The following is a 16,732-nucleotide window of genomic DNA, read 5'->3' on the forward strand; positions in this document are numbered from 1 at the left end:
ACTTTACTGATTACAATAACTAAAACATTTCTTCTGCGTTTACGTGTGTCCGAGAATATTCTAAACCCTTACAGGCATGGACTCATATGATCCCATAACAGTCTTTTGAAATAGGTCTAGTATAATTCCTGTATGACAAGTGAGAGTGGTTAAGTGACTTGCCCAAGGTCACAGCTAGTAAGAGGCAGGGTTGAGATTCAAACTCAAAGATGAAGCATGACACTGGTGGCCAAAACCTGCCAGTAGACATGCTTTGTTTTGTCAGTTTTGAAAAACAACCACTTCGTATAAAATTCAGATTTCCAGACTCCCTTGAAAAACTGAAGGGTCTGGCAACACAGGCCCCTCCAGAGAGAGCCACACACTCCTCCTCAGGTCCACGCAGCCCCTCCCCCTCTGATATAATGTGTGGCCTGCTTGAGTCACATTACCTGGCCCTGCCTTAGCCACATATTTCAGAAGAGTCAACTACACCCACCCCCAATCTGGAGCCTACATACCTTTCTGTGGTTTTAAACCACAGGCTAACCTGTGTCCTACACAATGACCCACAGGTGCTTGCTGCAAGTATTTACCTTCAGAGCTGCCGTCCCAGCATACTGTCTGCTAATGGAGTCACCATTATTGGCCCACATTATCTGGTAGATACGATTACATTTCACAGGTAATGGCTGTTCCGGGGGCATCACACCTAATTTTTTCAGCTAAAATGAACACATTGGTGGATTAACTGTATATGGGCCAGGAAACCATAGCATAAAATCTGTACTGCAGAAAAAGGAAACATTCATATACAATTTAGGACCCTTAAATAGAAGAAATGGTCTTTTCAGACTTGTTTTTAATAAAGCAGTGCTTGAAAGGCTTTTTAAATTGCCATAAGCTGAATAAATATAATGAAATATGTAGAGTGTTTTGGTACAGTATAAATTTATAATGCACAGGATCATACTACTATATTTTGTCTGTTTTAAATTTACCTATGAAGTGAAGCTGAATATCAAAAAAGCACATAGAAACAATACTAATAGTAGCAGAACGGTTAAGTGCCTAGTAAGTGTTAACTCTGTGCCAAGGCTAGGGTTCTAAGAGCTTTTTTACACAGTTTTTACAGTTTTTTTCCTATTCACTAGTCCTAACAACACATGTAATCAATACTGTTATCACCTACATTTTAAAAACAATGAGCCTGAGGTTTGGAGAGGTTAAGTTTTCTTTGTACAGAGTCAAAACCTTGTATGTGGTAGAGCCAGGGCTTGAACCCAAAACTGACTGCTAAAACACTACATAAGAGAAATAGATTCATGTCCTCAAAGTACAGTCACAAGGTTATTTATTTTATTATTTTTATTTTTTGAAGATAAGAGTCTTACTCTGTCTCCCAAGCTGGAGTGCAGTGGCACAATCTGGGCTCACTGCAACCTCCACCTCCCAGGTTCAAGCGATTCTCATGCCTCAGCCTCCCAAGTAGCTGGGATTACAGATACTTGCCACCACACCCAACTAATTTTTGTATTTTTAGTAGAGATGGGAGTTTCGCCATGTTGGCCAGGCTGGTCTGGAACTCCTGACCTCAGGTGATCTAGCCCCCTCGGCCTCCCAAAGTGCTCGGATTATAGGCATCAGCCACCATGCCCAGCCTACACACCACATTTCTGCTTGGCCAGCTGGCTCTGCCAATAGGAGGCACTCAAGGAAGCCCATGAGGCAGGAGGAGGAAAAAGGTACAGGCTCCTTCACCTGTGTTCCTCCCTTCAGCAGCTCCCTCCCCAACAGCCTGGGCAACAGAGTAGGACTCCATCTCAAAAAAAAAAAAGGAAAAAAGAAAAAGAATTGCCGTATCTAGAATCCCAGCCCCAAATAAGGAAGAGATAAATGACCATACAATGTCACTCAATGGACTTAAAAATGTTGGCCATCACATTTTTGAAATGAATAATTAAGAAAATCTCACTTTATTTAACTTATTTCCAGTATAGTTTGTGCTTTTCAGGTTTTAAAGCAACAAGGGTGTTTGTATGCTGTAAATGTTCTATACAACATTTGACATTTAAAAAGTATTTAGCTATTTGATTACTCATGGGAAGAAAGCATTTCAAAATGAGTATCTGCAATCCGACAGACTCCAAATTACCTGCTGTTCCATGACCACTCTTGCGATGGCAGCTTGGACCACGTTGGTTCGATCCAGGCAGTCCATGCAATTAACACGAAAAATTCCTTCCTGCTTACATATTACCCCAGCTTCATCAACCCTTTTTAAAAACAATACAAAATTATTTTACAATATAAAAGAGTAGGGTTTTCAAAACACATAATTCTTTAAAGTATAACAATAAAACAGTAGCACTGGCTATAATTTGCTTGGAGTATCTTTCTATGCTATGCATTACTGAGTCATTTATAGACATCACTGTTAATTTACACAATAGCATGGGAACATATTATCCTCATCCAAGGGGAAAAAAACTGGGGAGCAAGGTGACTTGCCCTGAGTCCTACAACTGCTAGGCAGAGCTGACACATTCCCAAGTTATGCTTTCTGACACGTAAAAAACCAGAAGGCGCTTTAAAAAATACCTTTGTTCCTTTTGACTCAAAGTAGAAATGCGTCTAAACTCTCTGAATCAGACTAAGTTATTTTACCGCCCAGTGAGGAGTCATGCAGTACGGCTTGCTCATCTAATTTCTCTGGCCACCTGTGTAGTCTTAACCTCTAATCAAATGTTCTCTTCTGTCCTTTAAGCCAATTTAAACTTCCTGTACTCAGAATCATTTTCCGTCTCTGATAATTTTGAAATGCCTGAAAGCTGAGACAAAGTGCCTCTAAGCCTTCCCTCCTGTGTTAGGAACAGTGAGAAAGAGGGGAAAGAAAAAATGTGAACCATGGGGCATGAGCAGGAATAAATTCATGTCCTTCAAGAACAGTCAGAGCGTTTCACTTCATTTTGCCTGATCATTTGACACCTTCTCCCTGTTCAAAGCTAACACTGCCTAATGATCAACATTCTCTTGAAACGAACAGGAACTGGGAAGCAAAACGAACACAAAAATGCCGTCTCCGCATGCTGCTATTAGTTTAATGCTTAGTGGTACCATCATGATTTCACAGATCCCAGAGTCTGTAAAAAGGAGTTCTTGTGAAATACCTACCAACACCACTTCATATCAAGAATAATGTCATAAATGGCATCTGTTAGTGTCTGAACATTCTCAAACTTCATTCCTCGGCTAAAATCCATGCCAAAAGAAAGAAAAAAATCTTTAATATAATGATAGATTTTTTTAAACTTATTTAAGATATGCTATTTAATGTAGCTTGGAAAAATTAAAAAGAATTGTTGCTCTATGTATATGAGGTTAATACCACTATATATTATGTAGGCAATTAGGTAAATGTTTATAGCTAATCTGCATTGTGAAATAAAGCATACTTAAAAATTCATTAAAACTTACTACAGACATCAGAAGCTTCTTTCCCCACCAAATTTCCAATACTTAGGTAAATTAAGTTAGAGCCAGGATTATGGCAAAAGAACCTTGCTGTCAGAATACACACAAGTTAAAGGCACCATCAAAATGACTCACTGGGCTGGGAACAGTGCCTCTTCCCTGTAATCCCAGCACTCTGAAGGTAGGCAGATCACCTGAGGTCAGGAGTTCCAGACCAGCCTGGCCAACATGGTAAAACCCTGCCTCTGTCAAAAAATACAAAAATTAGCCGGGTGTGGTGCTGTGTGCCTGCAGTCCCAGCTACTCGGGAGGCTGAGGCGGGAGAATCCCTTGAACCCAGAAGTGGAGGTTGCAGTGAGCCCAGATCACACCACTGCACTCCACTTCAGCCTGAGCAACAGAGTGAGACCTGTCTTTAGAAAACAAAAAATGCACAGCTTCTTGTTGTTTTCCTCTAATGAAGTTTACCCATAGGGAGAGAAGCATCACTACCAGATATGAAGAAGGAAACTCTATTACTTCTGCTAGGCTTAGACCTTTCTGAGCAGAAAGACAACGCCGTAAGTTCTTTAGCTGGTGTGATCAAAGCAAAAAGGGAACGCTATGTCTCCAAGTCCTTTTGGAACAGAAAGACTGTAAATATTTTGAAAACAATTAACTCAAAATTTTAGCCAAAATAATGCCCACATGAAAATTAAAACTAAGTAAACAAATGATACCCTCTTTCTTTCCAATAATAAGGAGAAGAAATTTTTCACCCAGCAAAGAAGAGAAACTAAGGTCCCTGTGGCAGCATGTACCAAGAACACTGCAACTGACCAACACTATTCTCAGAAAGCCATCTTACCAGTGCTCATGGAAGTCAAACGAAACGTAAGTGAGGTGTGAATTGTTGAAGAGCAACACTTGCTTCAGGTATGCATCGCCAATAATCTTCTCTCTTCCTGCCTGGTCTACCAAGTTAATAATAACCTAGAAGAGCAAAGAAAAAGAAAAACTTGTTTAATTAGATGTTAGAATCATAATGTGGTTTTTAATAATTTGGAATTATGTTTTAGAAATACTTTATAGCCATGCTTAAAAATTAACACACTCAAACATCAAATTTTTTCTATAGTTTTCATGTTACATACATTTATGAGAATTGACATCAATGACAATAACTTTTGTATACATTTGCAATAACCAATTAGAATAAAATAATAACAAGGTCTTTTATAATAGCAAATCTTTTAGATATCTATATTTTAAAATAAATATAAAAACCTAAAGACCGAACACTACAAAATGTTGCTGAGGTACACAAAGTATATAGAAGAAAACCTGAATAAACAGAAACATACCATGTTGCTAGGCAGCAAGATTCAATATTGTAAAAATTCCAAGTCTCCCCCAATTAATCTTTTTAATTGCATTTTAGGTTTTGGGGTACATGCGAAGAACATGTAAGACTGTTGCATAGGTACGCACATGGCAGTGTGATGTGCTGCCTTACTCCCCATCACCTATATCTGGCATTTCTCCCCATGCTATCTCTCCCCAGCTCCCCACCCCTGATGTCCCTCCCCTATTTCCCCCCAACAGACCCCAGAGTGTGATGCTCCCCTCCCTGCATCCATATGTTCTCATTGTTCAACACCTGCCTATGAGTGAGAACATATGGTATTTGATTTTCTGTTCTTGTGTCAGTGCACTGAGAATGATGGTTTCCAGGTTTATCCATGTCCCTACAAAGGACACGAACTCATTGTTTTTGATGGCTGCATAATATTCCATGGTGTATATGTGCCACATTTCCCCTGTCCAGTCTATCATCAATAGGCATTTGGGTTGATTCCAGGTCTTTGCTATTGTAAACAGTGCTGCAATGAACATTCCTGTGCATGTGTCCTTATAGTAGAACAATTTATAATCCTTTGGATATATACCCAGTAACGGGATTGCTGGGTCAAATGGAATTTCTATGTCTAGGTCCTTGAGGAATCACCACAGTCTTCCACAATGGTTGAACTAATTTACACTCCCACCAACAGTGTAAAAGTTCCTATTTCTCCACATCCTCTCCAGCATCTGTTGTCTCCAAATTTTTTAATGACAGCCATTCTAACCAGCGTGAGGTGGTATCTCAATGTAGTTTTGATTTGCATTTCTCTAATGACCAGTGATGATAAGCATTTTTTCATGTTTGTTGGCCTCATGTATGTCTTCTTTTGTAAAGTGTCTGTTCATGTCCTTTGCCCACTTTTGAATGGGCATCCCCCAATTAATCTATACACTCAACCATCCCAATCAAAATTTGATCAGGATCTGTTAATGAACTTGACAACTCAAAAGTTCATCAGGAAGACTAAATATGTAGAAAAAATTTGGAAACTAATAATAAAAAGGGACTTGCCCTATTAGAGGGCAAAACAAACACTATAGCTATAGCAATTAAAACTGCCATAGTAGTGTAGAAATAGATAAGTGACTCAATTGAATAAGAATGGTGGCCTAGAGGCAGACCTATGCACATAGTGAGGAATCTAAGCTATGCTAATGATACCGCTGTGGGGCAAATGTGGACTAGTCTATAAATGATACTGAGATGTTTATGTGGGGGGTAAGGAGAAGCTTACGTGAGCTCTCTACATCTCATTAATTATACACAAATAAATTCTAGATTCATTAATGATCTAAATAGTTTTTCAGGTTATAAAAGAGCTAGAAGAAAATTCAGAATACTGATTCTATAAACGTAGGGTGGGGCATGACTTTCTAAGCGTAACATTAAAAAATGTTAAGCCTGTGTACCAAATGACAGTACAGGTAAGAAAGCAAAGTACTACCTAGGAGAATATACCTGCAACATAAAAACCAGTAATGCACAGTCCTAAATCCAATAATGAAAAAAATGGGTAAAGGATACAGAGGAAATCCACATGAGAAAATATACAAACAGCTAATAAACATGAGACTACAACAGCTGAACCTACACTAAATGAAGAGATGACAACTTCAACACTCAAAGAAGTGCAATTTAAAACAGAAAATGAGTTTTAACCTATACCTAGGCAAATGTGAATACTAAACATAGACAACACTGGTCAGTATGTGAGGAAATGGGCACTAGCTCCTACTGTTGCTGTAAAACAAATAAAAAACAAATGGTGTGATCTTTTCAGAAGCAACAGTGGTGAGTATCAAGTTTAAATATACATGCTGTCTGATCCAGCAATTTCATTTCCATAAACTTATTCTATAAAACATACAAGTGTCCCAAAATATATAAAACGCTTTCTGTTCCTAATCCATGAACTATCTTTATATATACGTTTTTTAAAAAAAGAAAGATGTTTTCTGGAGAATTTTAATAACATTAATAGCAAAATAACTAGTATATCTGAAAGGTCCACCAATAGAGAAATGGTTAAACAGTAGCCATGAGATCTTAAGTGAAAACAGCTGCACAATAGTATATATGGCATAGTATTGTTTTGACTCGAGTTTTTAATTGTGTATATGCATGTGTCAAGATGGTTTTTTGGCTGCCTATGATAAATTTGGGTTAACTGACTCATATCTCAGAACAAGTCTGGAGGTAGGATGGTTCCAAAATGGCTTAAGAGGAGTTCCCAATACCATTAAGGTTCTTTCCCTCCCTTTACTCTGCCATTCTTCCCATCTTTTTTATTCTGCCAGCATACTGGCTGATCCTGAGGCTGGTTCCTTCACAGTCTTGAGAGAGCTAGTTCCACATCAAACCCAGACACAGCAACCAGAGGGGGATTATTCATTCCTGTATCTCTTATTAGAGCAAGAAACCTGTCCCTAGAAGCCTCCGGGGGACTTCCCCCCCATCACAGAACTCATTGGCTAAATCCACAATGAACACACACAGGTCAACACCTAAACCAATCACTGGTGAGAGCAATGGTGCCACCACAGCTGAGTCAGACCAACAGTGAGCCCATCGCCCCAGAAAGTAATTACTCAGGAAAAGGTGGATAAATGAACACTGCTGGAGTACTGTTAGAAATCAGGAAGTGTCTGCTCAATACACACACCTATAAAATTGATGTGAAGGTCAACAGGGAGCAGGGATGAGTGTGGGAAACAGTTATTTCCTCTGCTTACACACCTTAGTATTGTTTTCTAATTGCATATTACATTTAAAATGTGTTATTCACTATTGTAGTTTTATTTAATTTTATTTATTTATTTATTTATTTTGGAGACAGAGCCTGACTCTATCACCCAGGCTGAAGTGCAGTGGCACAATCATGGCTCACTGCAGCCTTCACCTCCTGGGCTCAAGTGATCCTCCCACTTCAGCCTTTTGCGTAGCTGGGACTAGAGCCATGTGCCACCATGCCTAGCTATATTTGTAAATTTTTTGTAGAGACAGGCTCTATTCTTTATAGCTACTTATAATTATGCATATTGCTAATACATGAATTTATTTACATTGAAAGAAATTCAAATGTAGAATAAGGTCAAATCCTTCCTAACCATAACCCATGGCCCTCCCTGGAGGTAACTCCTGTTATCAGTTGGGTGTGTCCCCATTCAGCCCACATAAATGCATTTCTGCATAAATGCACATGTCATGTGTGTGTGGATGGAACAGATGGACAAGAATCACCTATATGTAAATGACATAATTTTGTTTTGTGGCACTTTTTAAATGGCTATATGCCATTATAGTTTTCTAATTCCACAAGGTGACTTTAAGATGTTCCCATGTTAGTACACATGGATCTACTTCACTCTTCATTTATATTCAATACTTTAGACGGGCGATACTTGATTTTCCCATTGTCCTCCTGAACAATTAGATTGTTTCCATGCTGCAACTAATGTTCTTGTACATGCCTCCTTGACTGAATATGCTTCTCTCAGATTTAAAACTGTTTTCTATTATAGTTCTAGTTGCTCCATGTTCCTTGTCAAAACGTGGTATTCCATCCCCAACTTTTTTTTTTTTTTTTTTTTTCTGAGACAGAGTCTCACTCTGTTGCCCAGCCTGGAGTGTCTGGTGTGATCTTGGCTCACTCTACCTCCTGGGCTCAAGTGATTCGCCCACTTCAGCCTCCTGAGTAGCTGGGACTACAGGTGCATGCCACCGTGCCCAGCTAATTTTTGTATTTTTGGTAGAGAAAGGGTTTTGTCATGTAACCTAGGCTTCCCAACTTTTTTTTAGCCATAAAAAATTCTGGTGTGTGAGTAGTGGGCTTTAATTTGCATTTCCCTGACATCCTTTTGCATATGGCTGTTGACTTTTGGATATTCTTTTTTATGAAGAGTCTGATCAATTCTTTTGTCCAATTCTCTTTTGGGCTGTACATCCTTTTGAATAAATTTATAGGCATTTTAAAATATACTCTGGATATGAGACCTCTGTCATACATACACTAAAAAGTCTTAAATATCTTCTACCACTTTGTCAACTGCCTTTCCATTCTCTTGTGTCTTAACAAATAGTTCTTTATTTTAATAGAGCCAAATCCATCAACTTTTTTCACAATGGTGTTTTTAAAGTCCTATTTAATTTTAATAGAATTTTAATAATATTTACAACAGTATTTTAATATTTGTAATTTAGTAAAGTTGTAATCAAAACAAATTTAAAGTCAAATTTATCAACTTTTTCATGTCTTTTTTTTTATATTTTCCTAGATGGGCATTACCTCTTATAAAACAACTAACAAAATATTAAACAACTGAGAAAATACATAATAATACATTGAAAACATGGGAAGACAATAGTTACTGCTTTTTAAAGTCCTATTTAAGATACCAGGTCAAAAAGATATTCTATTTTTTCTTCTAAAAGCTTTATTGCTTAACCTTTCACATTTAGGTTCATAATCCATCTCAACTGATTTTTGTATAGGGTATATAGGATAGATATCAAAAAGTAAAATTACTGGGTTAAGCAGAATGTTAATTTAATTAATAATATCTTCAAAATGGCTATACCAACTTAGGCTCCTTCAACCAATGTTTGAGAGTTATTTCAAAACATAAATACTTGCCCCTTTTAACTCTTATCATCAAGCCTCATAATTTTTTCAATCTGAGGGTTTGCTATTTCCCTGAGAGACTTTGTTTGGGATTGCCCAAAATTTATATATTAATTTAGGAAGAACTGAAATCTATTTAATGTTGAGACTTCCCTTCCAGGAACATGGTATTTTCTCTCCACTTAAGACAGGTTTTCTGTTGTGTTCTTCTGCATTTTTTTTTCTTTCCATATACACGCTGTCTTTTTGTATGTTATTTTAAGTTGTTTCTTCCTATTTCATTTTTGTTGCTGAAAAAAAAATGCATTACCTATTCATTACACATTCCATGGCATTATACATTCGCACTGGTCACTGCTAATGGATAACAGCATTACTATTATATATTCATCTTGTATCAAAATCATTGAACTTTCATCTCACCTACCAGTTTTCAGTTGATTTTGGTTTACACACTTGCATTCTTTTATGTGAGTGTATACGAAGGTGAGCAGAGAAAAAAAGATACTGAAACATACACAACAAGTTATCTCCAGGAGGTGGAACTGTAGGTGGTACTGAGACACGACTTTCATTCCTTGGTCTAGATGCTTCTTAGATTGTTAAAATTAATTGACAGCAGTCTACAGCAGTCTAATCTCTTTATGCTATCCAAACACAGTCTAAGGTATCGGACTCAGCCAGGCACAGTGGCATGTGCCTCTAGTTCCAGCTACTTGGGTGGCTAAGGAGAGAAGATTGCTTAAGCCCAGGAGTTTGAGTACAGACTGGTTAACATAGCAAGACAGTGTCTCTTAAAAAAAGAAAAGTAGCTGACTTAATGATTATTCTTAAAGAATATTAAGAAAACGCTTAGCTTAAATGTGTTTAACTTCATGACAAATGCTGCTTTAATTCTGAACAGTACAACTTTTATGAAATTTAAAGAAAAAGATACAGTTATTTCTAAATATGAAGGAACATTTTACTACTGTAGATCAAAGCCCACCTGTTTTTTGTAAATTTTCAGTTGTTCTTCGAAATGGGCACAGAAATAGGCAACAGTTTCCTTTTCACCTACAAAGAAGTGATACAAAATCTTTTTTTCCTTCCCATGTTTAAGACATATTAGTGTCTACTCCATCTTTATTCTTACTTTTAAATAATTTATTGACAGCCAAAATGAAACTAAACCATCATTTAAAATTAAAATGCTAAGCCAAAGATTTTTTTCCAATTATACATTAAAACATATCTGAAAGTGAAAACTGTGACATTATGAGATTATTTATATACCCAGCCTACTTCTCAGAAAAGCTTTCATGTAGTTTATAAGCTAATAAAAACCCCTCTAAAACAATATTTTAAAAACCAAAGCTATATTGAATTCTCACAAAGAATACCAACTAAGCTAATAGAGAAATATACTTTAATAATTTTCCAAAAATCAACCTCATTCAGTAATCAAATTAGATTCAAATGACTTAGCTATTCCAAGACTAAAGTTAAAATACTGGAAGAAATGAAATACTCAAGATTTAAAAGAAAAAAAAAACACTTTCACAGAAAAATATTTGAGTAAAGGCATCTCACTGAATTTTGGTAGATTCCATCTTATTTCCTGCTTCTACAAATATTGGCTAGATTTGCTCCTTTCCAAAGTTAAACATTCAACAAAGTACTCTTCAAAGCAACAGCAATTTAAAATCTCCGAAGTAAGCTGTTTTGCTCTACTGTTAGAGATAATTTTTATTGTTAAATAAATGACTTAGTCAACTATTACTAATCCTGTGATTATTGCATCACTTTCTATTACATTTAAAAAGTATAAGTTACTGTTTTGAATGAAATATCTGGCAAAGCAAATCCAAACCTATCAGGTATCTAATTTCTTAAAAACTATTCTCTCTGAAATCACCATTTGCAAACAAAATAACCGACATGCTTACTTTTGTCCAGCCTCGGTCTTGGATTATACCGATACCCAACCTGGCTCCAAAAGACAGGCACAGAGCCTCGTGTCTGAACAAATGACAGGGTATGATTATGAACATGAATTAACTGCTCAGTCTCCACATAATTTGCAACATTTCCATTTTTATCCACTCCTCTTCGTTTATACCGCATTCCTGAAAGAAAATTAGAACAGAAAACAGCAACGTTTCTAAAAATGTATTTAGTCTGACTAGATTATGCTTCCTAATCAAATGTATGTCTTCCAGGATAGCTTTGGGGATCCAGTGTGCAACTGCCAAGCAGAGCAGTATCAACTGACCCAAAATCCTAATTGTAGGCATCACTGTTTTTAACAAGTTGAAGCTAAGACAGTTCCTCTGAACTGAAAGATTTTCCCAAAGGCACTAGCACATAAGAAGGATTTATCATGGTGATACAGGCTATCAATGGAGTGCCAGTATTCTGAAGCACATCTCAAGCGACTTTCTCTCTTCTCTCTATATATGTACCTCCTTTTCCTTCTCATTTTGCTAACTCTCTCTTATTCACCTCTCTTCAAAAATTAGTCTCCAATTATATCACAGTATTTAGAGTCCCCAAGCACTTTGAAGCCAACTGTGTTTCCAAATCCATTATTGTCATTAGCATTTCAACACATCTGCACCTTTTCCATTTTTGCCTGGATTTGATTTGCATGCTGTTACAGCCCTCCACTCACCGGCTCTGTGCCTACTTCGGCGTGAAATGAGAGCCACTAGAAATCGTGGGTGAATATCATCTACACAGGTGGACTCCTGAGGGGGGGTCTCCGGGCTGCTTTTCTCATCATCAGATGATTCGGTGTAATTAACCACAAGTTCTTCAATCTGCACAAAACCTTGGATCATGGGGATAATCCAAGAGTCTACATCTGGGGTCTGAAAACAAAATGAACATCATGTTGTTTCTATTCTGTACAGCACTGCTACTTTCTTAAACCCAAACTGTAGTCGGCAGCTATTTCTCAGTTTATTAGAAGCAGAAACCTTCCATTATGCAACCATATTTTCTGCTTATTGAAGAACACCATGGAAGGAAGGGACAGAGGAGGTCCTTCCTTTTCCTTATAGTGAACACAGCCTAAGAGCCAGGCTGCCTGGACAAATCCAAGATCACCATTTATTAACTCACTCAGGGGAGCCACCCTTGCTGTGGCTGTCCTTCTCTGTGAAACAGTAACAACTACTTGATAAGGCTGTGAAGATTAAATGGATAATAGATGTAAAGTGTTTAGCACAATGCCTGCCATATAGTATTTAAAAAATGTGACTATTATGGTTATGATTCAACTCCCAATTGTAAAATACAACTAACTCCGATCACTTTATTATGAAACATATAGCTCTACTCTATTTTCTGGCTTAGAAAAAAAAATCTTGCTTCCTCAAGCTAAAATCTAAGTCATAAATGAAACAAAAAAATCCATTTCATAAATGTCTTATTTAAAAATGTCATCCAACATAATTAGGAGAGTACTGATTAAAGATTTCTTCTTCTGGCTGGTCACAGTGGATCCACACCTGTAATTCCAGTACTTTAGAAGGCTGAAGCAGGCAAATCAGTTGAGGCCCAGGAGTCCGAAACCAGCGTGACCAACATGGTGAAATCCTGTCTCTACTAAAAATACAACAAATTAGCTGGGCATGGTGAGGCAAGCTGTAATCCCAGCTACTCAGGAGGCTGAGCCAGGAGAAATGCTTGCACCCAGGAGGTGGAGGCTGCAGTGAGCTGAGATCACACCACTGCATTCCAGCCTGGGCAACAGAATGAAACTCTCTCAAAAAATAAATAAAGATTTCTTCTGTTTCTTTCAGACTAAGAAGACAGATTTCTTAACTTATTGTCTGCAGAGACAGCAAAGGGTAAAAAATGCTCCAGAGAGTTGTTCTTTGTCCTACTTTCTCTCTTATCTCCATAAGTGTACCCAGCTTTAATCTCAGCATCTACTTCAAATCCACCTCTTCTTCTATCACCAAACACTCCAGGTCCTATCTCACGGTTTTGTTTTATGGAGCCTGCAGATAGGATCTTAGGAAGGTAGTTAAAATGGAAAATAGTGAAGTAAAGAATCTACCAGCATTCTTATCACCATTCCCATTATTTGTATTTCTGTTCTAGCAATAAGTGCAAAACTCTTGACAGGCACAGAGAAATTTATGCTGCCAAATATCGCCTTTTAATGTGACAACTTCAAGTCATCAGTTTTACATGGTAATGTAAAAGCATTCTGACAAAAACTCTGCAAAACATGTTAGAGCTTGGTATTGTCAGCACACAGGACAAATACTCATTACAGATGCTCCTGTTTTTCTCCTCGATCACTGGGTTTTGGTGGTCACAGTTTGATCAGCATTGCAGAGGTAAGAATAATCTCAGGCCTCATATGCCTCATTCTCCATAGAGGCATATGATGGATATCTAGCGAAGACACCACTAGACTATGTGAACATCATTGATACTAACCACCACTAAGGGAGAGAAACCAAAAGGAAAAGGTCTGAAATTGCTGAAAGGTTAAAAGATAATATTATAAACCTATTCAGATATTTGCCTGCTTTGTTTAGTGTCTAAAACATAAGTGGCACATAACAGGCCTTCCATAAATATTTGTTGATTGAATGAATTGTCTTTAGACAGTGAATTTTCCAACATACATGATCAAGAAAAGGAAGAAAGTAATCATTAAACCAGAGGAATTTCATAAAATAATCTCATCATATTCTGTGTCTTCCCTCAATCAAATATTGGTAGTACAAGAATGGCCTTAGAGATCTGTCTATTCCAATTCCCAGATGAGAAAACAGAGGTCCAGCGAAGGTAAAAAAACAAAACAAAATTGGTATCATTACAGGAAAACCCATATTCGACATTTCCAGTGAGTGAGAACAAATACCCCTTTTACAGGAACTCTATGAACATTAGTTCCACAGCCTTAACTTACCACTGTCCTATGGGAATCTGCTAAAGAGACAGGCCTGTGAGGAGGCAGTGGAATTGTAAACTGCCTCAAAATAATGCCTTGATTTTCCTGCTAAATGATTCCCATCCCATAGGGAAAAAAAACAGTGATCTTTTAAAATGTATCTTAATACAATGAAAAAACATTTGCTTAACAATTATACCCAGATGTTTCAGAAACAAATACACCAATCTGAGTAGGGTTGGGATATTTTAGAAACAACTACTCACACCAATCTCAGTAAGATCTTGTATCATATATTTATTCCAAAAAAATCGGTCATCAACCTAGAAAAGATGGAGAAACAACAGTTCAGAAACACATTATTTCAGTTTTCCTATAAAAGCCAAAACAAGCAATCACTTGTTCCCAAGGGCAAACCCTGCTCATTGAGCAGTGAGTGGTACCTTCTGCCAGAGGGGCCGGCCATCCCTCTCCCCAGTGCTCTGCCTCTGCACTGAATTGGTCAGGTCATAGGTCAAGCTGTAATAAAAGGATTCTGAGTCCATGAACATCTTCAGCAACTCTTCTAGTAATCTTCTCTCCAACTTCTCCTTCTCTTTACTTTCCTTAACCTATAAGAAATTAATCTACTATGACTACAGAAACTAAATGTAAAGGAGTCTGAGGATGACACATAAATTCCTAAGACAGAAGTGAAAATAATCCCAAGGATGTAAGGAGATGGTGCTTCAATACAACAAATGGTTTGAAAGGAAACTTCCTGAGGGGAAAATTATCTCTCCATTTAAAACTAATCAAAGATGAATTCAAAGCCCGTATCAATTGAACTCTTACTTTCTTTTTATTAGGAGCCGACACATTGGATTTAATATGCGTCAAGGTCTTCAGCAGAAACTTGGAGTCATCAGGAGACGGTATAATCTTCTCTGGTTTGTTAATACCAAAATGATGCTTCTTACAGAGCTAAATAATTAGGAAGAGAAAGATGATTTGTTGTTATTAATATCTGCTTGTCAAATGTTTGAGTGCAGAAGTGAATTTTGCACTCAGGTATTTTGATTAACAGTAAACCTCAAGAGTTAGAAAAATCATCAAGTAGACAACTGATGGCAAACATAGCTGAGTCCAATGATGAGAAAGCGACAGCAGAAGGTAAGACACAAAGAATACAGGGCAGGATGTACTTACGATTTAGAGGTGGAAAATTCAGAGTGGGCTCATGATAAGTTCTCTTCTAACATAACTCAAGAATGAAGGGTTCTGGCTGAGGTTATTAATGCTTTGGAAATTGGTGTCTAAGAATTTAAAAATTACAAAATGCACATTGCTATGCTTCAGGGTTATGACTTTTCAGGTATCCGTGCTAAATATTGATGCTAATTGTTTTGAATGAGAAGATGGCTTAAGAGCCTGTTCTAGTGGAAGCCCTAAAAGCTGGACACTTCAACCACTCCCTCTCTTACGCTCACATGCACTAATGAAATCAGCTTTCATTAGTGAAGATTAGTTAAACTTGAAGAAACAGTAATTAGGAGCTGCAGGAAAAGTGCTGCACAACTGTCAAGGGTAAGGGTAAGAAGGCATGGGAACGTGAATCAGCTGTGCTAAGATAAGAGAAGGCACAGAAGGTTCTAAAGAAGGCGATCTGGTTAAAGTCGAGGGTTTTACATATAATTTCATGTAGCTTAGCACACAAAGCAAATACTCTGAAATGTACACATAAATTCTATTAACAATATGCAGACCAATTCCATTTTTTCAACGAACTAGTTTCACTGCTACACTGAGGAGACTCTTAGTAAGAATTAATAGTTACTAAATGCTTACTACCATAAGTGTGTTACAAAATAACTACTAACATGATAAAAGAGAAGAAAAGCAGGTTTAAGCTTTGGTTATTCAAGAAAAGAGAGAAAGACCATCCTTGTTTTATGAAATTTGGAAGTAGAAACAATAACCAGACCAAATTTTCATGTGCAATGGAATCTCCAGATGATTTTATGCCTTTTCAAAATTATGGTCTATCAAAAACTGTCCACATGGGTTCACCATGATTACAGCTTTAAGCTGCTCCTGCCCTACCATTAAATACAAGGGAACAAAAGGTGTGGCAGAAAAGCTTTATATTCCTACTGCCAGAACAGCTTACTTTATTTCCCTTCAAATAAGCAAAAAACAAGAACTCCAGGTGACAGGAAGGAGAGAAGAACCAAGTATATAGACACAGCTCCAGCAATTCTCTCCTCACCCCTCTCTGTGACCGTTTTCATCAGCACACAGGCCCATCCTCCTCTGCTCCTCTCCTCTGCACACACCCGCTAACTCCTCTTCCTTAGCCACTGCTGTCCTCTTACTCACTCTGCGCTCCTTACTGCCT

The 16,732-nt window shown here is 37.5% G+C and overlaps 1 protein-coding gene across 3 annotated transcripts in view; it reads right to left on the reverse strand.

Annotated features, from left to right (window-relative positions):
• The window catches only part of INPP5F (inositol polyphosphate-5-phosphatase F), a 106,585-nt gene that overhangs the window by 20,973 nt on the left and 68,880 nt on the right, over nt 1-16,732 (reverse strand). For all 3 annotated transcript variants that reach the window (XM_035269263.3, XM_078346631.1, XM_009010383.5), the window contains 10 exons: nt 15,190-15,318; nt 14,799-14,966; nt 14,622-14,678; nt 12,112-12,310; nt 11,387-11,566; nt 10,447-10,514; nt 4,301-4,425; nt 3,154-3,231; nt 2,135-2,255; nt 576-704 (listed from right to left, as the gene is read on the reverse strand). In XM_035269263.3, coding sequence (XP_035125154.2) covers nt 576-704; nt 2,135-2,255; nt 3,154-3,231; nt 4,301-4,425; nt 10,447-10,514; nt 11,387-11,566; nt 12,112-12,310; nt 14,622-14,678; nt 14,799-14,966; nt 15,190-15,318 — 1,254 coding nt within the window. The remainder of the gene's footprint in view (nt 1-575; nt 705-2,134; nt 2,256-3,153; nt 3,232-4,300; nt 4,426-10,446; nt 10,515-11,386; nt 11,567-12,111; nt 12,311-14,621; nt 14,679-14,798; nt 14,967-15,189; nt 15,319-16,732) is intronic.

The sequence above is a fragment of the Callithrix jacchus genome, chromosome 12, assembly GCF_049354715.1.
Source record: "Callithrix jacchus isolate 240 chromosome 12, calJac240_pri, whole genome shotgun sequence".
Taxonomy (NCBI): domain Eukaryota; kingdom Metazoa; phylum Chordata; class Mammalia; order Primates; family Cebidae; genus Callithrix; species Callithrix jacchus.